The sequence below is a fragment of the Antrostomus carolinensis genome, unplaced genomic scaffold, assembly GCF_000700745.2.
Source record: "Antrostomus carolinensis isolate BGI_N321 unplaced genomic scaffold, ASM70074v2 scaffold378, whole genome shotgun sequence".
Taxonomy (NCBI): Eukaryota; Metazoa; Chordata; class Aves; order Caprimulgiformes; family Caprimulgidae; genus Antrostomus; species Antrostomus carolinensis.
Window position 1 is genome coordinate 6,660 of NW_010334739.1, and position 26,340 is coordinate 32,999.

Below are 26,340 nucleotides of genomic sequence, written 5' to 3' on the forward strand. Positions count from 1 at the left end.
TTTGTATTGTTTCTTACTGAGATTTCAGCAAGACTTCATCACTACTTAAGCTGGAAACAAAATTTCCTGAAAACAGAATGGTTTTGTTTGTATTCTTCTCACATTCAGATGTGCCTGATGGTTGAGCATGAAGGGGGAAAAATATCATGCCACTCATAGTTACTGAATTTCCAAGGAGGTTACTTTCCTTAGTTCCTGCACTTTCCTGACTTCCTCCAAACTGTTGGTCGTTCCATGTTTGTGCCAGGTAATAGCCTGCAGAGGAGCACTGCCTGTTATATAGTGTTACAATTTGACACTAGTGTGTCAAAACACCTGGTTGTGCTGGGCTCTGAGTATAAAACAAATTAGAATGCACTTGCATGAAGTTTTTCATCAGTGCTCTCAGTTCCCCCCTTCCTTCCTTTCCCCTGCCTTTTCTTCACATTCCAACTGCTGTTAGATTTTTCTTATTAAAATGTCATTTTTTCCCTATTTAACTTTTATTGAATTTTAAGCTCAGTAGTATTGATTTTTCTCATTACACATTCTCTGAATCTCTGGCAGAAGTCCTGGAGGGGATTTGGGAGTGAAGAAGAAGAAAAAGAAGCAGAAGAGAAAAAAGGAGAAGCCAAATTCTGGAGGCACCAAATCAGATTCTGCATCTGACTCCCAGGAGATTAAAATTCAACAGCCTTCAAAAGTGAGAGCCTGGTTCTGTTTTAATTTGTGCTTGCCTTCTAATTTATTTTTAATTGGTGTGTTGCTTTTTGTGAAAGCAAGTTGGTAGTTCTGCCTTAACACATCAGAATTGAGCAAATGGTTACCGTCCTGAGTAGAGACAGAAGCAAGATGAGACCTGGTGTTTTCAGACTGTATGAAGGTAGCTGGAGAGTCATCCTCAACACCACAGTGGTGTACTGTGAGAAAAGCAGAGGAGGAGGTGTTTGGTCCTTCTTTTCCAGCAGTCAGAACTCAGGCTAGTGACAGCTTCATTGCGGGGAATCTTAATCTGTAGTGGTAATGCTTTTAAATAGATTTTGTGTGATTAATTGCCTTTAGTTTAGCCACCATCTGACTTGGCTTAGTGCAGGTCCAGTAACCTGTACAGCATAATGCTGTCCCATGGCGATCGTCAGCAGCAGGAGGGCAGGTAGTAACTGCTCTGCTAACCAGTCTCATTTGGGCAAACAAGCAGCGTGTCATCTTAAATAAAATGCAGTAATCTCTAACGTGGAGATACAGACTGAAGAAACTCTTTGCCATCTGAAAGGCCTCTGCTGTAAATAAGAATGCAAAGTTACCCGAGGGGATGTACAATCTTTGTGGGCTTTGGGATAAAATAGCTTTGTCCGTGTGCCTTTGGCTGCCATGTTTGGAATGAGTGGTGAATTATCTGATGGGGTGGCCTTTTAACACACAGATTTATCTCAACAGAAATCTAAGCCTGAGAACTGAAGTTTATAACATGATGATAAGAAAGTTTATGGACCACTGAGCATGTTGTAGTAGTTATATTTGCTTTATCAGATTATGTGGAGAAAATTACACCATTGTAGCAGTATATTGTGGCTACCAAGTAATTTTAAGAAAAAAAAGGTGTGTTCTGGCTCATTAACATACTGATAGATTTTTTTGTTGTTCCTTTAGATCTTCCCTGTGTCACCCTTGTTGCTTTTGGGCACATTTGGTACAGAGGGCACTTTAAAATATGTAGAGATCTTAAGTACTTTCTGATCTCACCACATGTTGTGATCCTATGTTTCTATAAAGCATGTGGCATGAATTGCTAATACAAGAAGATTGCAAGTGATAACCAAGTAACCTCAAACTCTTTTATAGCTGGAAAGAGGTCAATTTTAAAGTTAACATGAAGATATAGTTCATTGCCACAGTATCCTAGGAGTTCTTTAGTTCCCTGCTGACCCAACTTATTGTTCCATATGTTGCCTCTAATTGCATTACAAGGAAGCTGCTTCACTTCTTGTTTTGTTTTGTTTTGTTTTCATGTGCAAGATTTTAGTGCCCAGCACCTTGCAGTCTTGCACACCATTTCTCTGGTGCAATGCATTTTGCAAATGTGGAAGCCTATCCTTGTTCTAAATTGTGTGCTTAGAGTGACACTCTTTGTGATTATTTTACTGTTACAAGAAGTTTAGCCAATTTGTTAGCAATGTTAAAAAAAAATTCTATTTTATGGGCATAAAGTAAAAGCTCCTGTTTAAGTCTTTCTCTCAAGCTCTAGGCAGCTAAACCATTTTACTATTCTTATATGGCTTCCACTTTTCTCTAGTTGCAAATGCCTCAGCGCTGGCTGGTTTTTTTATTCACCTCCTCTGCTGTGTTCCAGGTGTACCCACTGATAAGCAGATGAGTTTCTCTCAGCACAGATGTTGCCACAACATCTGTAGGCAATCTATTCCAGTGTTTGACTACATTTGTGGTTAAAAAAAAATGGTAATTCCTTATATCTAAATGGATTTTGTGGGTTTGCAACTTGTCTGATGTTTCTTGTCCTATCATTGTGCTCCTCTGAAAAGACTTGGTTCAGTTTTCTTTATATCCTCCCATTAGGCAACAATAATATTTCTCCTACTCCCCTAACCTTCTCTTCTTAAGGCTGAACAACCAAGGTCTCTCATCTTCTCCTTGCGTGTCATGTGCTTCAGCCCCCCGGTCATCTTGGTGGCCCTCCATTGAACTTGCTCCACTGTGTCAATGGTTTCCTTGTAATGGGGAATCCAAAACTGAGATGTGATCTCAGGGATGCCAGATAAAGGGGAAGACTTGTTGGCCAGTCTTACTGGTACAACCCAGTTGCAGCTGTCCTTCTTTGCTGGCCAGCAAACTGATGGCTTAGGACTTCCAAGTTCTTTTCTGCAAAGCTGCTTCTTATCCAGTCCATGCTGTCCTCTGCCATTGTGTGGGCTTTTTCTGTCCCAGATGCAGGATTTCATGTTTGCCTTTGTCAAACCTAATGAAGTTTGTTTCCAGCCTGTCAAAGTAGCTTTGAATAGCAGCTCTGCAGTCCAGCATATCAACCATTCTTCCCAACTAGGTGTCATCTGTGAACTTGCAGAGAAAGCACCCTTTGTCATGTCCAGATCATTAAACAATATTGACCCCTAAGTTCTCAAAATCCTCCCCCTTGCCTTCTTGAAGACAGATGTGATGTTTCCTTTTTCCAGTCATAAGAAACCTCCACCAGTTGCTATAACCTTTTAAACTTGGTAGATGCTAGTTGCAGTAACATCAGCCAGCTCCCTCAGTGCTCTCGGATGCATCCAGTCTGTTCTTACTGACCTGTGCCTGATTAGTTTGCTGATGCTCCCTGACTTTCTCTCCTGCTGTGGTTAATGGGAGTCTCACAGACTGTGCTACAAGGCTCAGGGACATCAAGGGACTGAGGTCAGATATTGTCACCAAAACTAAGGCAAAAAAACCATTGTGTACCTCAGCCCTGTTGCACAACAGTGCTGTCTTATGCTGTGAGGAGGTATTTCCCCTAAACTGAAATTAAACAAAAATTACTCTTCTTTCTAATTCATGTGAAGTTATGTGTAAGTTTCTCTAGCTTTCCATTAAAGGAAAACAAAAAGGGTTGAAAGTAAACTTCTCAGCCAGGCTGATCTCTGAATGTTTTGAAAGGCAAGGAAATTCCTCCTGGTGTCCCTAGCTGTGTTGTATTTAGTGCCATTACAAAGAACATTAACTTTTTACTTTATGTATGTTAGTAAGATCTTTTAGAACCTATTTTTTTTTATTTTCTTTTTTCTTCTTCTTAATGTAGAAAAACCATTAGAGACTTAAAATAAACATACCAAATAAATTACCAGCATGTCAGTATTTATGTATGATTTCATAAATTCTGAAACGTACGTTATCAGTACGTTATCTAGTGGCATTAGAAGTATTTGTATCAGACCAGTATGTAATAGATAAATAGATAAATTGATTTTTAGTTGAGAAAAGTAACTTATGTCACTGTAATCTGGATCTAGAAATAGGGTAGGTTTTTTATGCTGCAATAGTGTTGCTCTAAAGTGTGTAAATGTGTTAATTCACAACTACTCAAATCATAGGTGTTTAAAAAATGCTCACAGGTAGAATTTCACAATACTTAAATTAATGAAATAAATTGCATAATGTTTAGAGAGTACAAGTTTTTATTGTAAATAGAAAATGATGGCATGCTTGAGCTACAGACAGGGAGTTTTACTCCTTTCATGACTGAGGATTCTAGAGACAGGTGCCCATTCAAACGAAGCTTTACATCATTACTACATGTAATTTATGGTGGGTTTTCAACACATGAATCCTAGAAAGAAAGTGAAATACAGAAATAGTTATGTACTGATTATCAGTTAAAAAAAAATAATCTGGCTTGAAATCTCTGTGCAGAATTGCTTCAAGTTTTCCAATGCATTTGAGACTATTCCTTCAAATGTATTTATTGCACTGCAGTCTGGGAAAACCTGAGCACAAGCATGCTGTTAGTATGCCTCAGAACAGGAGTTACCACTTGGGAGATAACAAAACAAATAAATAGATTAAAAGAGAAAAGAGGAAAATCCCTTTAGATTTAGAGTCTGTTACCATTACTCCCCTGTACTTTCCTATGCAGGTAAAATTCTCATTCCAGTTCCACTTGCTCAGTTTAGAAATGCTTAGCCTTAGGTTTTATGCTTTTCAAATAACTTTTCTATAAACATTTTTCAACTTTTAAGTGGAAAGTTGGTTTATTTTATGTCTGCCTACTTCTACCAGTTAATATTATCTTTAGTTGTCAGTGTTTAAATAGTTGGCGTTAGTGGCAAGATGGTTAATTCCTACATATGATGCAATGCAGAAAGGTACCTACTATGATAATCACAATATTATTGCAATTAGAAGGCAGATGCAGTATAACTAAGATTAAAAAGTGACTATTTGTAGCAATACAGTGTACCTGAAATACTGAACTGTAGTGAATTTAAATATTATTTTGTGTTTTATGTGCAAAATATAACTTTGAACGTGTCTGTCTGTACCAGTGGTATCTTTAGATTGTTAGATCTACTTTTTGCCTTATTGTATTTCACCAGGAGGTGAGGGGGGAATATAGGAAGTTTTTTGTTGTGATGCTGGTATCCTGCAGTATTTGTGTTAAAAACATTGAGGTTTCACGGTTAAATGCAAGCACTACTCAAAACTATTAAGTCTGTTGTGAAGTTGCTTGTCTATTGCCCACCTGACTTTCCTGCCTCATGAACTAACCATGATGAGAAGAGTACATGAAAGAATGCATAACAGAAAAATAAATGAACATATTTGTACAACTTATTCAAAGTAAATGTACTCAATAAGCTTCCTCTTCCACTTGTCTCTGTGTGCAGAATCCAGCCATTCCAATGCAGAAGCTTCAAGACATCCAGAGGGCGATGGAGCTGCTCTCTGCATGCCAAGGCCCAGCAAAGAATATTGATGAAGCTACCAAACGTAAATACCAGTTTTGGGATACGCAACCTGTACCTAAACTTAGTAAGTTGAACTGGACTTGAGCATAAGATCTGTCTTACTGACCACTAAAAGAATGTGTACCAGCTGTGTGGCACCTTCTCTAAAAGGGGTATGAAGTTGGACTGTGTGCAGCAGCAATCCTTAAATCTTTTGTGTAGTTTATATGGAATTCTTTATGTTCTCTAGAAGGTGCTTCTTCCCCTACCCTTCCCTGAAATAAGTGACAAAATATGGTGTTAAGAAATCTCATTCCAATGTTCTCTATAAAAATGGGAAATGCTATTAAAATCACATTCCTTTGTATATTTTAGGTCTGAACTCTTGAACAACAGAAAGTAGAAGTCTTTTCCACTTCAGGGAAAATAAGAACTCTAAGTGGTGACAGAGAATAAACTTTGATTTTATTTATTTAGTTAGTTAATCTTAATTTTTTTTTCAATAGATACATTTGCTATCACAGAGATAATGACTCTCTTGCATGGACACTTACTGCTGTGTGTTCATGTGCTTCCTTCACATTGTACACTACTCTGAAGACATCCTTTCTCAGAGTCCCTTCTCTGTTCTTGGTACCAAGTGAGATGGTGAAGTGACCTCTCCTTACCTTTAATTTTGTAAGAAATTTGGCAGATTACTTTTTGTACTGATCTCATCCTTGATTACACAGTTGATAAATCTTTAGTCTTTGTTGGAGAAGATGGTTCTTGACTCTCCTGCTTTTTCTGAATTGCTTTCTGAACCTTCTTCTTTCCCCTTCATTATCTTCAAGTTAAGTGGCTGTAGCTCTTCAGTGCCAATGAAACTTGGGGACTCCACAAGTAAGGCAGTCTCAGTGCAGTAGCTGTCATTGTTCTGTTCTACAGGTTTCTCTCCGTGGCACTGGAGACTGGTGTAGAATAAGCAGACGTAAGGTGGAATCTAAAGCACAGGAGCGTTCTGCTCTCTCTTCCCACATGGCAGCATTTCCCATTAATCCATTTCTATAGCTTAATCCACAGTGATCTCATTTCTCCCCGACTTCGTTGCATAGAGAAGTCCAGAGCAAAGCCCCTGGATGCATTATTTTTGACTGGATTGAACTGACTTGCCCTGGCTCTTCTCCATACAAACTCTATGCAGATACCTCTGTAAACTAATGGCAGTAATTGTCACAGTAATCCTGCCTGGCTGGAGGAAGAGCCCAGGTGAAGTAAGTTGATGTGCAAATGAAAAAATACTCTGACCGTAAGGAAGCTTTTTCAGAGCTAGTTCAGGTATCTGCACAGCAGTTCCAAGAGCTCAGTTCAGGTTACTAAATATATCTTACAGCACTTCTATAGGGATCAGTCTGTCACTTGCCAGCTTAAAAGGATCAATACATTTGCTCTAAAGATTATGTGTTAGTGTTGTTCAGTAGAAATATGCTGCTTTGAATTTGGCCAGCAGAGGTTTTGTTCAACAGTGCTTATGAATTGCTCCTTGATCCTGTTAATTTTATTTTTTTTTTTTTAAGCTTTTCCTTTTTCTGCTATTGAACACATTGGGAAGTCTTCACTATTTGATATACTGGATGTGTTTAGGTGGAAAAAAATAATTTGTTGATTCAAGAAATAGCTGTAGGGACCTTTGCATTAAATTAACTTCAGAATCCTTCTGCCTTCTAGTTAAGGTTGTTAGCAGTACGTCCTTCAGTTAGGCCACATCTGCCACGTGGTGACAGTAACGTTTAGGCTGTTGGTATTTTTCCAGAGTTTGTGTAAAGATGTTGGTAACAATGACCTTCCAAACTGTATGGCGGGCTGTAACTATTTGTCAGGATTGCTTGTCGTTTGGGGAAAAGTTCGTACTGCAAAGGAATGTTTGACTCTGGAGCTTGTTGGCGGTGATGAGCCGGTTGAGTGTGTATGGGTAAGAATCAAGGGGAAGGCCAACAAGGCAGCTATCATGGTGGGGAGTCTGTTATAGACCACCCAACCAGGATGAAGAGGCAAACAAAATATTCTGTAAGCAGCTGGGGAAAGTCTCACAATCACCAGCCCTTGTTCTTGTGGGGACTTCAACTTACCACTGGAAATACAATACAGCGGAGAGAGGTATGATGATCTTGAAGATCTTTTCCAACCTAAATGATTCTGTGATTCTATGAGTTGAGGTGCTGGTTCATAGAAGAGGAACAGCTTGTGTTCGTAGCTATATACTGAGGGATTGTCAGGTTAGGGAGGAGAGGAAAGCACGCTTCATGTAGAATTTTAGGAACAAGTTTCAAATTTCACCAGCATCTCTTAGATGCCCTGACTTTGCCATGCCACTGCTCCTGAGTACTCCTGTTGAGTTCAGGTCTGTTCAAGTCAGTGGCAAACAGGCTCGGAGCCATAGCCTGTTAGCTGCGAGTACAACATGTTTCTTATGATGATACCCCCTGGATCTCTTGACTGGCTAAATGCTGTCCATGTGCTGATAGATTGCTGTTCTGTGTTACAAAATGCTGAGTATCAGTTGAGGTGGAGTAGTTCTGTGCATACCTCTAGATATTCTGATGTGATAGTCATTAGTCTGAATGCAATCTGGGAGAATGAAAAGTAGTATAAGCTAATATACTCACTTTTTTTAGCATTTTTTAAAAACTTCACTTTCCAATTGCATAATTATGAGAAAATACATTATGTGAGTTAAATGCAGGTATGCAGTTTTGAGAACTATCAGGAAAGCTAGCAAATGTAACTGGGTTTTTTTGTTGTTCTTTTTTTTTTTCCCCTCCTCCTCCCTCAAAAGATGAAGTTATAACTTCACATGGTGCGATTGAACCAGATAAGGACAATGTCCGCCTAGAGCCATATTCCTTGCCACAAGGTTTTATGTGGGACACATTAGATCTTAGCAATGCTGAAGTTGTAAGTAAAACAATTTTTATATGTACCTAAAAGCATTTAAGTTTATTCTGATTAATGTGTATGGATAAATCTTTGGGGATTTTTGTGTGTGTTTCAGCTGAAGGAGTTATACACGCTGTTAAATGAGAATTATGTAGAAGATGATGATAATATGTTTAGATTTGATTATTCACCTGAGTTTCTTCTGTGGTGAGTAGCAAGCTCCACGTTCTGCTTTGGCTGGAGTGCAAAGAAGGGTGTTTTTATTACATCTTCTTAGGCAGTAATTTGTAATTATTTCTGTCATCAATTCTAGGGCGCTACGTCCTCCAGGCTGGTTACCCCAATGGCACTGTGGGGTTAGAGTGTCTTCAAACAAAAAACTGGTAGGATTCATAAGTGCCATCCCTGCAAATATTCGTATTTATGACAGGTAAAATGCACCATTACTGTTGTATTTGTGAAAGAATAACACCATGAAAAAATCTTAAACTGATAACCATTGCCATAGAGAACTTAAAAAGAGAGGAGGCAACTCGCTGACCATACAGAGTCAGAAGAATCCTGTGTATGTAGCAGAGACTTTTATTTTTACTCTTTTTTCCATGCCCACCCCCACACAAATGCTTGTGGGCTCCTTACAATGAAGACCAGTAATACATATTTAAGGAATTTTCTTATTGATGGATGACACAGGTAATGAAATAGAATTTTCTGACCCTTCTGGAAGGTATTTAAAGGATAGTCAGTCAGCTAGACTTCCTTGGCCAGGTCTTCATACACTGACAGTCTTAAATATAAGGATACCACATAACATGTGCTTGGATATCATTCTGCATCTTAAAGTTTCAGGCATTTGTTAAAGTATCAAGAGAGCTCTAAAAAAGGAGTGTTGCAAACACCTTAGACACATCTTGCATATTTCATGATTTGCAGTATCATGGATTAGTATTTGTTGCAGATGTCACAGGCCAATTTATTTTACCTCAAGTTCTTCTGTCACAGCATGGAAAACTACAGTTATGCAAATGAAAATATGCAATGTGCAACTCTCTCTAACTTTTCCACTATTTAATCTCCTTTTAGTGTGAAGAAAATGGTAGAAATCAATTTTCTGTGTGTCCATAAGAAACTAAGATCTAAACGGGTAGCACCTGTACTGATTCGGGAAATAACCAGAAGAGTAAACCTGGAAGGAATTTTTCAGGCTGTTTACACTGCTGGAGTGGTACTCCCCAAACCTGTGGCCACTTGCAGGTAACCTAGGTGATGTTCATAATAACATCAGTTCCTACAGCAGTCATTTTAAATAACATTTCTATGTAATTGGCTAGAAACAATAAAAGCATAAAATTCAAGGAAATTAAATGTTGTGGCCTTGACTAACCTAAAGGCCTGAGTGTTTGTCAGGGTGTTTTTTTGGTTTCTTTCTTTCTCTCTTTCCCCCCTGCCCCTCTGCCTTGGATAAAACGGCATCTCAGACTAAAATCTAATTTGGGGTTTGTTTATTGTACCTTAAATAGACTAAGGCGACCCGCCTGGACGCCTTCCTGTGTAATTTCGTTTAGGTTCCTGCTCCGGCAAGGGGATTGGACTAGATGATCTTTCCAGGTCCCTTCCAATCCCCAACATTCTGTGATTCTGTAATAAATGTTTCTGTTGACCTTCTGGTGGAAGCCATGCTAGCAATGACAACATTGTATACCTGTGTTTTTCAAGTGGCCTGTTTCCCTGCTGGGACGCTTCCCTGTTGACCTGGTTGCTTGCCAAACATAGCAGAGCATTTTTGGGAACTGTATGATTTGCTTTTTTGAAACATTTTCATCTTTCCTGGACAAAAGAGGACTTGATCAGCATTTGATAAAGATGAGAAAACTATCATGTGAGGGAGTTCTGTGTAATCAAGCATAATTTCATTTGCTTGGAATGGACTTTATTTCTACTGGGAGAAGTTCAGTTCCAGCAGTATTAGTTCAGCTGTCTAGTCTTCTGGAAGACAGGGTACTTTTTGATTTTAAATTTTGTTTATACCTATCAAAACCAAAGGTCCCGTGAGTTTCTGTAAGGAAGGATGGAAAAAAAAAAAAAAGCCATACTGTGTTAGAGTAACCAGGGATGTTCTGTTGCACAGTGATCTCCTAGGAAGTGGAGATCTCCTTCAACAAACTACTTAGACAGGAGCAGAGGGTCCGGTCTGTACAAGAAAAATGTTCCTGTGTAAGTGTGGTGAGATTGTCAGGGCTCTGGCAAGCACTAAAATGTTTAGCCCTGTGAATACTTGTTCTGTAAGGAAAAGCACTTCCTTAGATTCAAAATATGGTGATAGCAGACCTCTTTAAAAGCTATTGCTTGGATATAACTTTTCCTTATCTTTTGTTGCTCAAGCTTCTTACAGGCATAGTACAGGCTTGCTTAGAAACAAATTTGGAGTGGAGAAGGAGCAATGCAAGAAAGTAAGGAAGTGGATGCAAATAAATCTGATGCTTAAAATACCATTTAATCTCATTACTACTTTTATTTCCAGGTATTGGCATCGATCACTGAATCCCAGAAAATTGGTGGAGGTGAAATTTTCACATTTGAGTAGAAACATGACTCTACAAAGAACAATGAAGCTCTACAGACTTCCTGATGTAAGCAGTATGACTTCTAGAGAATCCCCACAGTTATTGTGAGGCTCAAAATAACCTTCCATCTGTCTCTGACAGCACAGACTTTTCTGTGGAAAGGCAGTGCATGCAGGACATTAAAAAAACAAAACAAAACAAAAAAAACCCCTCTTGTTGATGAAAAAGACCTTAAGGGCTGTACAAAGCAGAAGAGACTACTGCTGGAAATGTAGATCTGTATGTAGAGAAAATACAAATTTTGACGTAAAAGCCTTAAACAAACAAAGGAAAAACAGAAACCTTGACTTCATAAACATGTGGAATTGAGTTGAAGATGCATAAGGCTGTTGTTGGTATGATTAATCTGACAAACAGTTACTGGAACAGAAAACGAACAGTTCATGTCTTAGTATTCTCAGATGAGTCCCTCAGGAAGTTGGCTAAGTACAGTGGGATTGTTGATTCCACTCTAATTCACAGCTTTTTCTGTTCTCTCAGAGAATGTTGTCCTCCTGCAGTGAGGAGGCTCAGCAAAACCTCAGTGTGTTGTGTACTGTTTATTTGCATGGTGCTAGGTTAGTAAAAAATATTTTTTGCTTTTGCTTGCAGCTATTAGTTAAGCTGGCAAAAAGCCTTAGGGTGCATTTCAGTGACAGGGCAAGTCACTCTAAGCAGTCTGAGATGTACTATTAAAAAAATCTAATTGCTGTAATTAATAGCCTATAGAAGCTAGCCTAAGCTTTATAACTGCAAACAATGTCTTTGCTTGCAAAAGCTACCTTTCTATTTGGAGGGATCATAGAACATCCTTTTCCTGTACCATATTGATAAACCTTATTTTATCGAAACAAACCTTCCCTTTTGGTTAAAAAAATACTTTTTTCCTCATTCATAGTACTTTGCAATGATTGATCTGACTTTGGAGAATTGTGTCTGTTGGTTACATTTAGCTTGATGCTGCAGGTTCTCTTACTCTTTATATATTTGAGTAATACACTGAGCACTCCTCAGTGTAAAGCACGTGCCACTGCTTGATCTGAACTCCTGCTGCTGTCAGAGAAACTCGTTTCCTGTGCTGCCTGCATTCTACCTGTGCCTGCACATGCAGGTTCTCCCTTGTGTGCAGGGCAGCAGTTTTCTGAGTTTAAGAATTAATAACCAAATTAATTAGCTTTTAATCTTGGAAAGTTAAATATAGCTTCCATCAAATCTTGAAGACATTTTTAATAGTCTAAAAAGTGCAGTAGACTGTTTAAAATACAGGTTTTGGTGGCAACTCTAGTACTGTTTCTCAGGGAAACAATACAGGAAAAGAACAGTTTAAAGAATAAGGATCTTACAGTACAAAAAGTGTAATTACAGAGAATCATTAGAAACAACAGCAGTTGTATCCTGGTCATCTTCCTTTATCATAAAACCCAGATTTCAACAGAAAAATAAATTATGGAAAACAAAGAATACATCATATATAATTCATAAAATATAGCTAAGGCAAACATACTGTGCAGTGATGTGCAAATAGTAAATAGGTGCTTTGAAAATCAACTTTTAAAACTAAATTATGTAGGAGTCCATGTGCCCCAGCTCTTTATTTTTAGATTTTACTTGGGAGCTTCTCCCATGAAAAATAAAGATCTAATCTTTGTGCTAATGTTTTCTCTTTAGGCCTTGTGCTTCAGATGTTTTTGGAGTTTATTTCCTAAGAAAGGGCTTAAGTGCTGTTGAAGATCTTTGTCCTCAGTTTCAGGCTGTTATCATAAACAGTACTGTCACACAAATTTGTTCATTCAGGCCATACTGTCATGTCCCTCAGCACCAAACACTTCCTTGCATTGTAACCTCTTTTCTTGGTGTCCTTGGAATATCATTGCCACTGGGAGCTCATCTCCCTTTTAAGAGAACTTAACCATTCCTAATCACTTGAATAGTCTGAATTAAAAAGGTTTTCAGAAATAGTAAATACTGTAATTAATAAATACCACCCTCACTAAAGGCTGTGCTTGTGCATGTACCTATAGATATAAAAAAATAAGGGCTTTGGCTATGTTTAGGATAAGGACAGGAGCACGTTTGTATGTCTTTTCCTGACTGATTGAGATCTTGAGCTGAGATACTCGCATGAATATATACCCAGTGCAGCTTGGTATGTGGACCAGGGAAACGAATTTTAGCCCAGTTTTGTATACTTCCCTTCACTTCTGGGGCTGCAAAGAATCATTTACTGGTGGCCATTCTGAGAGTTCCTGGGGGATGAAGATGTTCTAGCCCAGCTGCTTTTCCTCCCATCCTGTGCCAGAGTATGGCTTCAGAAGAGGGACAAAGGCTTGGAGGGAGCCAAAATTAACCTTTCATACTGTAGTTCATAAGGTTATGAATGAAATACAACATAGGAAGCATCATGCTGATGAGTCAGGTGAATACCCTTATGAATTCAGGGCATTTTAAAAATCTAGATGATGTACTGTTGTGGAGGCAAACCACAGTCCCAGGCTGCTCAGGAAAGCAGGAAGACTAAAATGTAATACACAGGCCAGAGCTCTGGCAAAATGTGCCTTGATTTTTCATCTGGCTGCTGATTCCAAGAGTATGTGAATAAATACCTCCCCTGGAATAATGCCTTCTGACCAGGGTATAATCAGCTACACTAATTTCAGACTTCCAGTAATCAAGTCTCTACCTGGCTGCTCTTGCAATTGACTTTGCTATGATTAATGTGATACGTGCCCAAGTATGTAGCTCGGACAGATGAAGCAGGATAAATGAGCTCTAAAGTGAACAAGTCTTAGCCTCCCTAAAAGGAATATTCAGGAAAGCTAACAGAAGCTGGGGAGGAAACTTTAATCACCTTTGCTTGTTTAAGCATTAATTGTGTAGTACTGGAAAGCAATTTTTTTCCCTTTCTGTTGTTTAAAGTCAAATAAATAATTTTGTTTCTTAAAATACTATAGGTTTTTAATTTCAGGCAGCTGTAAGTTATGAGAAGCTTGGTATTAACAGAACAGGAGTTGTGCCTGTATAGAAAGTTGAGATAGCAAGGGAGTTTGCAAGGGTTAAGAACAGGTGAATTTTTGTTTTTGTTAAATAATTGCTAATTAAACTTTATCACCTGACTTTGGTTTGTAGCTTGACTGTGATTTTCAGAAGTTTGAGTCGCAAGTGTTCTTTTCTTCAGATTAACTTCTAATATGCAAATTGCTTTATGTTTTGTTTCTGTGTCTGGGCCCTAGGTGTTTTAGAAGACAAGAAATAAAGACTGACCTAAAAAAAAAACCAAAACAAAACAAAACAACAAACAAAATGTGTTAAGTGTAGGCTGTTGGCAATGGTGTCTCTTTCTCTGGAGAAATGAAGTTGTTTCAATAATGAAATACAAAGATTGAAGCGCCCCAGATTGTCTCAATTATTACAAGAGAGGGAATTCTGATTGAAAGCTGTTTGTAAAATAGCATAATGAATTAGATGGCTGGGGTAAAGTAAGCTAATAGTGAATCCATTATGGCAAGTGGAGTGCCTCTGCAACCTACTTTCAGCCTTTGCTGTGTATGCAGTTTTCCTTTCAACATCTTAATATTTAAATTTTTTTTGTTACTATAAGGCCACAAAGACTTCAGGTTTGAGACCAATGGAACAAAAAGATACTAAAGCAGTACAAGAATTAATCAACACTTACTTGAAACAGTTTAATCTTGCTCCTGTGATGGATGAAGAAGAGGTAGCCCACTGGTTCCTGCCTCGGGATCATATTATTGACACTTATGTAGTAGAGGTAAAACATGCCTGAACTACTTCATGAATGTGTATGTGAATGCCACTTACAAAAGTTCATGTCAGCATCACGTTTTTGAAATGTGGACAGTATGAAAAATATGTGCTATAGGTAAAATTCATGATTCCAAGCTTTGTTAGTTGTATTGCATTCTGTTGATTAGAAAATGTTCAGTTGTGATAAACTGCAGTGCTCTTATAGCAGGATAATTTAAAGAAGAATTTTGAAATCTCAAAATATCTCTATCTTGGAAATGTTACAGCAAAGAACCTTACATATTTAAAAAACAACTCTTCCACCTGCATTCTTCCACTTTTTTCCATAGAGATATGACATGACAATAACCAGTTGTCTTCAGATCTCCTTTTCTAGAAAAAAAGAGAAATGATACAATGACTGAGATAAGGATTTGGTTTAAATTCATTCATTCTCTCAGGTGTCTTAAGTTTCTGCCATACTCGAGGTCAAACTTTATTTTTAAAATCACTTTTAGGGGCACTTGCTGAGGGAATTATGTTTTTTGATGGTCTGCTTCAGGAAAATATATTTTTTCCAGTAAAAGAGTATGTATGTATATGACTTTGTATATATGTGTGTGTGTGTGTATATGTATATATATACACACACATGTATATGCACAATAGAGAAGCCAAAGTTAACATCCCTTGGTGCTGTCATGAGTTGCTGTTAGCTAGGAGTTCAGTTATCTTGGAGATTACAGTTGTCCACTAACAAGATGGAGAGCATCATCTGTTCCTACCACTTTTTTAGAAAGTTGAGAAAATTATTCCTCAGTATGAACTTTGCCAAATTTAAAAAATATTATTTTTTTAAAATAAGTTAAATTAGAAAAAAAAATTCTGTACTTTTTTGGAAGTGTGCTGTGTTAGCTTTGTTTATAGCAGGCTAATCTTGGGAAACAAACTGAAATGCTTTGGCAATTGGTTGTCAAAATGTTCTTGGTGTAGTAGACTAGGAAAATCTAAATGTTTGTTTCCTTTTCTGAAGTGACCATTTCAGGCTTCAGTCTCCCTTTGCTGTACAGATACATCCTTGGAAAGAGTTTAGTATCTTCAAATCCTAGCCAAGATTACCTGTTATACCGTAATACTTAACGGTGTGCAAAATTGTGCTGCATTTATTACTTTCTGTAGAACTACCGTGTTAGCCTAACCCGTAACTGAGTGGTTACTTCTTAGTAACTGACTTTCCCTTTGTTTTTTGTAGGGCTCAAATGGTGTATTAACAGACTTCCTGAGTTTCTACACATTACCTTCAACAGTGATGCACCATCCTGTTCATAAAAGCCTCAAAGCTGCCTATTCCTTTTACAATATTCATACAGAGACTCCCCTCTTGGACTTAATGAATGATGCACTCATTATAGCTAAATTGGTAAGTTGCAGGGGGGTGGTTCTGCTTTTTTCACAAAAGTGTTCTTAGGAGTGGTGGCAAAGTAAGAACTGGCAGCAATTTATCCATGCCATTGCATTCTGTTTTCTTTTATTGTCTACAGCACAGAGTGCAGTTGATGAGACATACACAGTATATATATAAAAATATAAAACACTATGCTTGTTTATCCCTTTTACTATGAGTGATGCTAGGGAATGACAGGTGCATGAAGATCAAGTGTTTGCAATAGCTTGAACTGTGTAAATATCCAAGACCACACTGATGACCATATTCACTAAGTACCAGAAGAATGGAAAGTATCACTAAAACAGTTTCCCTTGGAGATGAGTTAGTAAGTTCTATTAAATACATTTTGTTTGCTTGCTTAAACTGGTTTTTATTTCTACAATATATAAAAGTTTATTTTTACAAGCTTTATCATTTTATCTTGTTAGTAATTGCTGCCTGTAAGGCTCTGTAGATGATGCCATGTTGTAGCTTTTAAGCACACCTTCGTGTATGGAATTAAGCTGATAGATGGTTTAGTTGAATGGAAGGGAAGAGGCCATCAATGCAGTGTTAAAACTTAAGAATTGTAAGGGTTTAGTGCTCTCTGATGAAAAACTAACACTCAGCCCATGATCATCAGGGTTTCTGTGGTATGGAGCTGTGCAAGTGATGCACATCCCAGCACTCTGAATGAATTCTCAGAGACCTCTTTAGCCCTGGCAATTCACAGCACTGCGCAGGCTTCATCCAGGCCACGGTATCCATTCTACTAACATTCCTGACAGCATGTTTTCTGCTCCTCATGCTTGAAGCTTGCCCCTCCCAGCTGAAGCGTTGCTGCACCACTGCTGGTAATGTTACACCTACCAGATGAGCGCTCAGTGCACGCCAATGCTAGCTGTGCTCCAGCCAGCCGTGTTCAGAACCAGCTGCACTGCATGTGGCACAGGGATTTCTCTGGTGATCTTGTGTGAAGCCAATGGTGGTCTGCAAAGGCTGTGTCTGTTCATACTTCAGGCTGCATGAAAGCAGACACTTCAACTTGTCTGTCTCAGCCATGTTTGTGCAGCACTGCAGCGGAGCTGCAACTGTGACGTGAGCTGCTTGCTGAGGCTTGTTGACCTCTAAGCTGTATTGGGTTGAATATTTGGCAAGGAAAACTCCTGGATAGTCATGGGGAATATAGAACCCTATTATTCAGGGTCCAGAATAATACCAAAGGAAGTTCAGAGACAGACTTTGAAAGGTAACAAGATATATGAAGATACAGGAAGGTGACTAGTGTAATATTCAGAAGTGGTTAAAAATACTAGTACTGCTTATTCTTATAAGTCAAAGTGGAAAAAGGAATAAACGTTGGTCTCCATTTGAAGCGTGGCATAGGGAGCTGAGTGGCTAGCCATTCACTAGCCCATGGATGGAATGGGTAAGGAAGCAGATACATGGTCTAACTGCAAGGCTTTGCACCTTCCCCTGTCTGCATTTTTCTCTGAATGTGACGGATTGTCATATAGTTAGGGTGCTGGGATTTAGGCACCTGTGGATTTCCAAAGTACCTGCTGGGCCTGTCTGCATCATTAGCTGCCTAAACTACATTTGCAGATCTGGCACTTGGACTTTTAGATGAGGAGAGGTGAGGCAAGAGAAGAGAAATGGTAAATGCGCTCGTGTTCACAGCTTTTTGTTTACAAATGTACAGGGTCTGACTGGGATGGAGTTAACTTTCTTCCTAGCAGCCCACATGGTGCTTAGCTTTGTATTTGTGACTAAACCAGGGCTGGTAACAACACACCAGAGTTTTGGCTATTGCTGAACAGTGCTTGCACAGCGTCGAGGCTTTCTCTCTTTCAGCCCCAGTGAGTAGGGGATGGGCAAGAAGCTGGGGGGGAACACAGCCAGGACAGCTGACCCCAAATGACCAAAGGGATGTTCTACACCATATGTTGTTGAGCTCCACAGTAAAGGCTGAAGAAAAGGAAGAGGAAGGGGGGATGTTCCTGGTTATGGGATTTATCTTCCCAAACAACCATTATGCGTTCTGAGACCTTGCTTTCCAGGAAGTGGCTTGACATCTGCATGCTGATGAGAAGTAGTGAACGAATTCCTCTTTTTGCTTTGCTTGTGCATGCAGCTTTTGCTTTCTCTATTAAACTGTCACTATTTCAATTCACTAGTTGTCTTGCCTTCCTTCTATTTTCTCCTTATCCTGTGGGAGAGGAGTGAGCGAAAGGCTGGGTGGGTGTTTGGCTCTTGACTGGGGACAACCCACCGCAGTCCTTTCTGTAATTTTACTCCCAAAGAATGCATTTTGGGGGTACAAATTCAACTTGGCAAATTGCTTTCAGAGTTTGCATGTCAGTTTAAAGTTGATTTTTATCTTCATATTACACTATATAAAATTAGCTTAGAACCAAGTCTGATAAAATCGTGACAATTATAGGACAAAATGCTTGACCTCCAAATCAGAAGTCAAAATTTGGAGTTAGGCATTTTGATTCCATGTATTCTGCATAAAGAGAATGGGATTTTGCAGCAGGATAATCCCCCCCAAACCCTGCATATTTTATTGTTGAAGCTAACAGTAAGTTTCTATATCTAGAACAGGAGAAAGCTTATAAACAGCAAAGTTCACTTCTGAGTCTGCTCTAATGGTCTGGCAGAGCTGTGAAGCAAGTGTCTTTGAGCAGGAGCTTTTTCATACCTCTCAGAAAATAGTAACCTGAACCTAATCTGCTGATCCTTAGATAAACTGCATCTGTCGACTTTATAATTTATTTGAATTTTGAGTGCTTAATTGCAGAGCTTCATTAGTGTGTCTGTACCTACAGTGTGTCTCTGTTCTCCCCCACTTCTGTTCCTGCCTTCTGAGATTCTTGTTACTGTCTATTACTAACTTAGAATATTTCAAAATTTACTTCTTTAGATGCCAAGTGTCAAATCCTTGCCACCTTATTTGTCTTGTTTCTGTGTGTTTTTCACAGCACATCTCACTATGATACAGCATAGCTTCATCAGCACACAGAATGACCTGTGTGGAAGGTGGTGGGGGAACCTCACTAAACTTACTGTCTGTGCTTTGTGACTTTCTTTTAAAAAGTCCTAAACTGATGGAGAGCTTAAAATGCTCTTTTTCTTCAACCCCCTTTTTTCCTATTATGAGATGCTTATTTAAAAGAAAAAAAAAATAAAAGTTTTTTTATACTGAGTAAAGAATGTTCCTTAGCATCATCTTCTGCTTAAGTAACTGAGTATTACTAGTTTGTAACTTATTTTTATCTTGGAGTATAGAAAGTCCTGCTGGCACACTGCCTTTGTGCTGTTAAGAATCCAAGATCTGAGGTCATACTCCCTTGCAGTTAATTGCAAATAAATTGACTCTTATATCCAGACCCCCAAGCAAATCAAGCTATTCATATGTGATGATTGTCACTGTGATGGCTTAACTGACCTTGTTTTTATCTTGCTTGTTAAGAGTTCACAGTGAGTTGAGATTCGAGTATGTTTGTGTTGCCGCCCAAAACCCTGAGACTAATTCACCTGGCTGTGGCTCTGGCTCTTCTGAGAGCAGAATGGCTCTGAGTGGTGGATTTGGGAGGCTGAGGCTGATGAAAAGAGGAGTTGGTAGAGGGTGCATGAGTCGGGGAGGGGGAATAATGTGAAAGATTGGAGTTCTAAAGACAATGGCATTTCAGAAAAGGACCAAATCACAAAAATATAGTGTTTATTACTGATAGAATGATAAATGGCTGAAGAACACCATAAGCTGTATTTATGCAGCTTCATCTGGAATAGGCCATGTGTGTCAAAACACTGTATGTGACTGTAAAAAATGCATATCTGTAAGGATAAAATAATGGATAAGGCATTAGGGGCTCTTCAGACCTTTGCCCCTGAGAGCGGCTTTAAAATTTGTACCCTTTTGGAGGTAATCTTCAAGCAAAGCTGTGCCTTATACTGCACTTTTTATGGGGAAAATTTCTTTGTATGTGTACGTAATTAAAAGGCAAGACTTATTCCTTTGTCTTTCTTTTCCACTTAATTAACGTAGTCTCTTGCATATTGTAAGTCATTTGTACGTCATTTCAAACTTTATAATGTAAAAAATGTTTTGCTGTTGCCAGAAAGGATTCGATGTGTTCAATGCACTAGACTTAATGGAAAACAAAACATTCCTGGAAAAACTCAAGTTTGGGATCGGAGATGGAAATTTGCAGTATTATTTGTACAATTGGAGGTGTCCTGGCATGGAATCTGAAAAGGTAAGGGAGCAAAAAAGTGTTTCTGAATGCTGTTAGGGATGATGGTACATTAATCTACACTGGCCAAAATGGGCAGAAGTTTTAAAATAACTTTTTTAGTTGATCATACGTATTTTAGATTCGTAATTGAGGAGCAGAAAACTAACGATGTTAAGGTTTATTGCCATAGTTGAACTAAAATACTGTATTTTTCTTCCTTTAGGTTGGTCTTGTATTACAATGAGGACACTTACGTTTCTAGAACTCTGAGGTCATCATTTGAGTTAATTTGATCTCCATAACTCTTGGAATGGTATTGTTCAAGAGGAGTAAAAGCACAACGTCAGTGATACTGAAATAGTCCATTAAACATGAACAATTAAGATATCCATATGTGACCAAACTTATGCATTTTCAGATAGATCAGAAGGTCCATGAAACTCTTTTACTGTCCATGAAAAGAATAAAAGCACATTCATTTAAGTTTCAAAGCTTAGCTTGCACCTTGATGAGAAGAAGGTATTTTTTTCCACTCTGTAGAAAAGACTGTTTTGTACAAACTGAACTTCAGTGGTGGATTAGGGTACAAAAATATTTGGTATTATGTGGATGAACTGCTGCATTTCTATTTATTAAGTGGTGGTGTATATTTGTCGGTGTAACAGAATGAAGGATACAAACTTGAGTATCTTTGCTTATTTACTTCACATGGATATCATCATTTGGGGGAAACTCATGAAGTACGATATGTTTGTAGCTCTATGAAAAGTCCTGGATGTTTTTGTAACTGGAGCAGTATGACAATGTACTGGTTTAACTAGTGCATTTGTTTCTCCATAAGCAATGCTGCCAAATCAATAAAAATACAGATTTGTACTTTGATCTTCAATAGATCAGTGGATTGATTTAACAGTATCGCACTGTTCAGTGCAGGTGTTACCTATGTTGCCAGAATGAGAATACATTACTGTACTTAATTTACAGTTGTGGCACAAAACCTTAGTTTTTCCTCAGTAGAGTAACATCAGCCTGTGTGTAAAACTAAGAATTTTAGTAGTGCTATCAGGATATTTATAGTTTGAATGTTTTCAACGCTTCTGCGAAATTGCACATATTCCTTTATCTACTTTGATTTCCTATGAAGTCTGTAATTCTAATGAAAAGTATCTTGTGTAAATATGTATTCAGAAATTGTTCCTGGTAGTGTTTTTATCCTGACTTTGGAACAAGAAGTTTTGCTATATATGTGGCTGGTAAGCAGAACAGAAATGCTCTACCTACCCTCAGTCCTTGGAAGTCTCTCTACTGGCTTCCTGAAATGTAGGAGGGCTGATCTTTGTTGTTGGGGGCAGCTGTTTAATTCCCTCATGAATGCTCAGCGACCGGAATGGCTTCTGAAGCACTTTATATGCATTCCAGCATAGCGTCACAGCTAGATGTGATAGCAGTTCTCTCAGCTCATGGATGCTTCAGTAACATGAGCACCGAGGAGATCTGCAGTAAGAAACTGTTCTAGCTGAAAGTGCCAAATTGTGGTAGTGAAGCCTCTGTGCTGTGAGCATCTTTTGAATGTGACTTGACTATCTCATGAAATGCAAATGTCTGAACTTTCCTTTTAAACATGTCTGTAATTCTGACAGCAGATTTTGCTGAAAGTTGAATTCTGTACCTGAAAACATCAATTTAGATGAAGATAAATTTGTCTGTTCTTCATAACTGCCAGCCCTCCCCCCCTGCTTATAGCAGTGGGGCTTTTCTTTCTTCCCGCTCCTTTTCCAGTGTGTGAATGGTTTGTGGTTTGATTTCCTTTTCTTGTTCAATTGTGGTGAGAGGATTCTGTCCTAGAGACAGTGATAAATACTTTCCTTTACTGCATTTCAGCTCTGTGATTAAAGCATTCGACCTCCTTCAAACAAAGGAAGGGATTGAATGTGGTTTGTCTGACCCCTGGGTGTGCACCAGCTCTGGACCTCATGAATTTAAAAGGGCTTCAGAAGGAGATCTTTCAGACATCTAATGGTGCAGGTGGGCTTTACAGCTTTGGCCACTCTGAATCCTGTCTGCTACTAGCAGTTGTAACAGATGGCGCAGAGGGAGCTTTGACTCCCTGTGTGAGGCCTGAGGAGAATTAAGTGCCTGAAAATATAATCAAGGGTAGTGATGTCTGAGGTGTAGCAAGAAGGATTTGCATTGGAGCCCGCTGGGATGAGGAGGAGGTTCACCAAGGGGCTTGGTGTGTCCTTTGGTTCTAAAGGCAGAGGCTTGGCAATCCTCTCTCAACTGCTGCCTAACGTGAGGTGGGACAGCAGGGCACAGTTTGTCCCCATGGTTAAGGCACTTCCTTGCTAAAAGACTGTCATGGAGTAGTTTGGGTTGGAAGGGATATTTCAAGGTCATCTAGTTCAACCCCCCTGCAGTAAGCAGGGACATCTGCTAGTTGAAACTAGATCAGGTTGCTCACAGCCCCATCCAGCCTGACCTTGAATGTTTCCAGGGATGGGGCTTCTACCATCAATCTGGGAAACCTGCCTGTTGAAGTGTTTCACCACCCTCATTGTAAAAAAATTTCTTCCTTACATCTAGTCTGAATCTACCCTCTTAGTTTAAAACCATTACCCCTTGTCCTCTCACTACAGGCACTGCTAAAAAGTTTGTCCCCATCTTTCTTATAGGCCCCCTTTAAGTATTGAAAGGCTGCACTAAGGTCCCCCTGGACCCTTCTCTTCTCCAGGCTGAATAACCCCAACTCTCTCAGTCTTTCTTCACAGGAGAGATGTTCCAGCCCTCGGATCATTTTTGTGGCCCTTCTCTGGACCTGTTCCAGTGATCATGGCACAGCTCTCCCTGGTCCAGATGGGTGGTCTTGAATACCAGGTGAAAGAGAGATGCTTGTGTTCTCTGCCTTCCCTTCCCTCAAAAAAAATGCAAGCAAAAGAAATGTTAGGCAGATGTTTTCTCTTCTCCTCTCTCCTCTGAAATTGCAAGGCAAATCCTCCCCATTACTATTGTCTGTAAAAGCATTGAGGCCGTGATTGGACCAAGTATGTCCAGGTAGAAGACAGACTTGAACATGGGTTTCCTGCAGCCTGGCTTTCAATCTTGGGGTAAGGAAGGAAGGACGGCAGCAAGAGGACGTGAATCTTGAAGATGTCCCAGCCTGCAGTGACACAACAGGACCGTTCACTCAGGAGGTGGAAGTTGTGGCAACTCACTCTTGCTCCCTCAGCAGGTGCTTAACTGTGGGCACCACTGTCAGCCGCTCACTAGGAGAGGCTCTTCCCTTGTTTCCAAAGTTGAGCCTGACTGTGCACTAGGCTTGCTATGAACAGCTACCACGTAGGACGCCTCAGAACCTACCCGATGGTTTCACAATTGCCATACTCAAGGCTCACTCCACCACCTTTCTCACCAATCTTTTGAAACATCTGTAATTTCTTTCCCAGCGTAACTTTCTATCTGCAGAGGGGACACAAAGCCCTGAAGACAGCTATAGACCTGGGCAGGCAGCAGGTTGCTGCACTTACCTTTGTTACCAAAGCTAATCCTCATGTCCTGCCTAAAGGCCAAGATTTCAGTGTTACCATTAGCCAGCACGGGCATTAACTACGCTAGTGCTAGCATGCCTTCAAAGTAGTGTGCATCCAAAAAGACAAAACAAAGGCCATGCATGAAGGACTACAAAGCAAGGCAAAAAAATTTAAAAAATCCTTCACCTCTTTTTGCCACCCTCAGCCAGGCAGGGCACAAATTTTAGCATTAAAGGTCTAGTTTTGTTTAAACTTCAGGGAGCATCATAGCACTGCTCCTGCCATGAACTAAAATCACTTTGAAATAAATCCAACATAGACGAGCTAGCTGTCTGATGGCACAGGAAGCCTGGATTAGCAAATCTCTGAAAACTACATGTAAATTCCATTTTTAACAACAACAAAGTAACTCAGTGAAGGTATTTTAAGCTTTCTTTTACAGGACCATACTGACTTTTGCTTAAAATAATGCGCCAAGTAAATTCCTAGGCTGTTGGTTCTGATGGTCTGAACTGCAGCACTGTTCCCTTTCCTTCCTACAACATACTGTCTTATCAGGAAACTGTTCATAGCCCTCAGTAAAACTAAAAGAAACTCAAAAAAGTTGTATGTGGTTTGTTTTCAGTCTTGTAGTGCTTATAGCTGTATCCGGCTAATATCAACTTCCTGGGAAATCATTTTAGGCTCCATTTAGAAATCAAATTGAGTTTAGATTAGTTTGCATTTTTACAGGATGTGTGTTAGTAAATTGTCTGCATAGAAAATCTTTTTTTCAAAATGCAGCAGTAGTAATTTGGTTTTGTTCTGTATTTGAAAATAAAGTTTTTCCTTCAGCATGTGGGACTCCAGGTACTAGATGGAACCCAAGTCTGCATACATTCTTCACCAAAACAAGTTTATTGTTCAGCAGAGCAACCTATGAAAGTTCAAAAGCGAAGTCTGCCTGTGCTGTTACAGCTGTTTACTTGAAACAAGCATTGAACCAGTTTTAAGAGTTATACCGGCATGAACCTTTGTTTAAATAAACTTTCACTTTTGATATTGGTTTGTTTGAATAATTATACTGAACTCAGATCTGATTTGCTTGAAGCATGTTCATCTGTATAAAAATACAAAGTTTGTTTAATGCTTTGCATTAATTCCAAAGACGTACTTATTATGTCTTAAATTACTTCAGCATATTCATTACCAATTTTAACTGTGATCTCCAACTGCAAATGAAGTATTTACCTCCAGGTAAAGACCCACACGCAAGTTTGAACAATATTCTTTATTAAAGTAGAAAGTACCTCAGCTGAACGCAACATAAAGTTTGCCTTGTATTCACGTGCTTTACACAACTAACATCAGTTATGCTGAAAAGGCTTTTCTCTTTTTGCGAGGTGGTTTCTTTATCTTATTCGGATTTGGAACAAGTTTCTTGATTTTCAAAGGCTGCAAAGTTACGTGTGAAAGATCAAGCCGAGAGCTCTCTGTACGCTTCCGCTTCTGGCTTGTGAGCTCGTCCCCCGGCGACTCCGCAAGCTGCTCAGATTCCTGATTTTCTGAAGAATCTGTAGGTGCACAAGCCACCAGTTCCTCAGTTCTGTACTGAAACCATGGAACTTCCAAAGCTGGTATCTTTGGAATTATTGCTTCTATCGCTTCCATAAATTTATCAGACTGCTTTTTAAAGCCTAGTGCTAAAATGGATGTTAAGCCAAGAAGTGGCGCAACTGTTTCACTGAGACGGGGAACCTGGCCTGCTGGAGTGGCTCGACTTGCACTCAGCTGAATAAGATGAGACGTGATCATGGCAGGTTTTGCAGATTTGCACACCAGTAAGAGAAGCAGTTCATTTTTTTCCAATGCTTTTGTAACTTCATTAATGCCAATGGCAAGCTGTCTTCTGATACTTATGTCAGTCCATCCTGGTTTTTGTTGATGGCCTTCCGTTTCCGATTCTTTAGGGAGTTCATTGCTGCGAGCATCACACTTTCTTTCCATTTGTTTTTTTGTAAGGGAACGTTTTTTCTTTCTTGGAGTCTCAATCTTTTTAAGTCCAATATGTTTAATCCTTTCTTCTAAAGTCTGCAGTATAAAATGCATATCTTCTGCACCTATGGTTTTCCACTGAAAAACAAAGGGGTTATCTAGACACGTTTTTACTGTGATTTTCTTTGCTTTACGAAGTGTTGCCGTCCCTTGCTGATTTACAGACATCCTGAGGTTCTTTTGTGTTTTGCCACCCTAGATGTGAAGGGAAGAAAGAGGTAAACATTAGTTCAAGTACTGTACTGTTTGCTGCAGACATCATTACCAGAAACTTCTCTTGGGAATGCAGATGAGAAACATCGCATCCCAATACACTGGCAACTATCACCCTCCTCACATTAGCTCAGGACCGATCCTCAACAGCTGCTCTAGAAGGCACAGGCTGTGCTGCCTTTTTTAAAAACAACCAAAACCACACAACACCCAGCAGCCTGG

General features: G+C 39.2%; 2 protein-coding genes across 2 annotated transcripts; one reads left to right on the top strand and one right to left on the bottom strand.

Moving 5' to 3' along the window:
- Positions 1–546: 546 nt before the first annotated feature.
- Positions 547–22,148, top strand: NMT2 (N-myristoyltransferase 2; the record flags this gene model as incomplete). Its single annotated transcript, XM_010174274.2, has 11 exons — positions 547–682; positions 5,355–5,499; positions 8,230–8,348; positions 8,446–8,537; positions 8,644–8,760; positions 9,414–9,584; positions 10,852–10,960; positions 14,532–14,702; positions 15,930–16,097; positions 20,228–20,365; positions 20,568–22,148. Coding segments are annotated over 11 exons (1,387 nt in total), but the record flags the coding sequence as incomplete, so codon positions are not given.
- Positions 22,149–25,219: 3,071 nt separating this feature from the next.
- On the bottom strand, positions 25,220–26,108 carry RPP38 (ribonuclease P/MRP subunit p38). The gene has a single exon (XM_010174273.2). It carries the CDS (start codon positions 26,071–26,073, stop codon positions 25,222–25,224), a length of 852 nt encoding a protein of 283 aa, XP_010172575.1. The 5' UTR covers positions 26,074–26,108; the 3' UTR covers positions 25,220–25,221.
- Between the last annotated feature and the right edge of the window lie 232 nt (positions 26,109–26,340).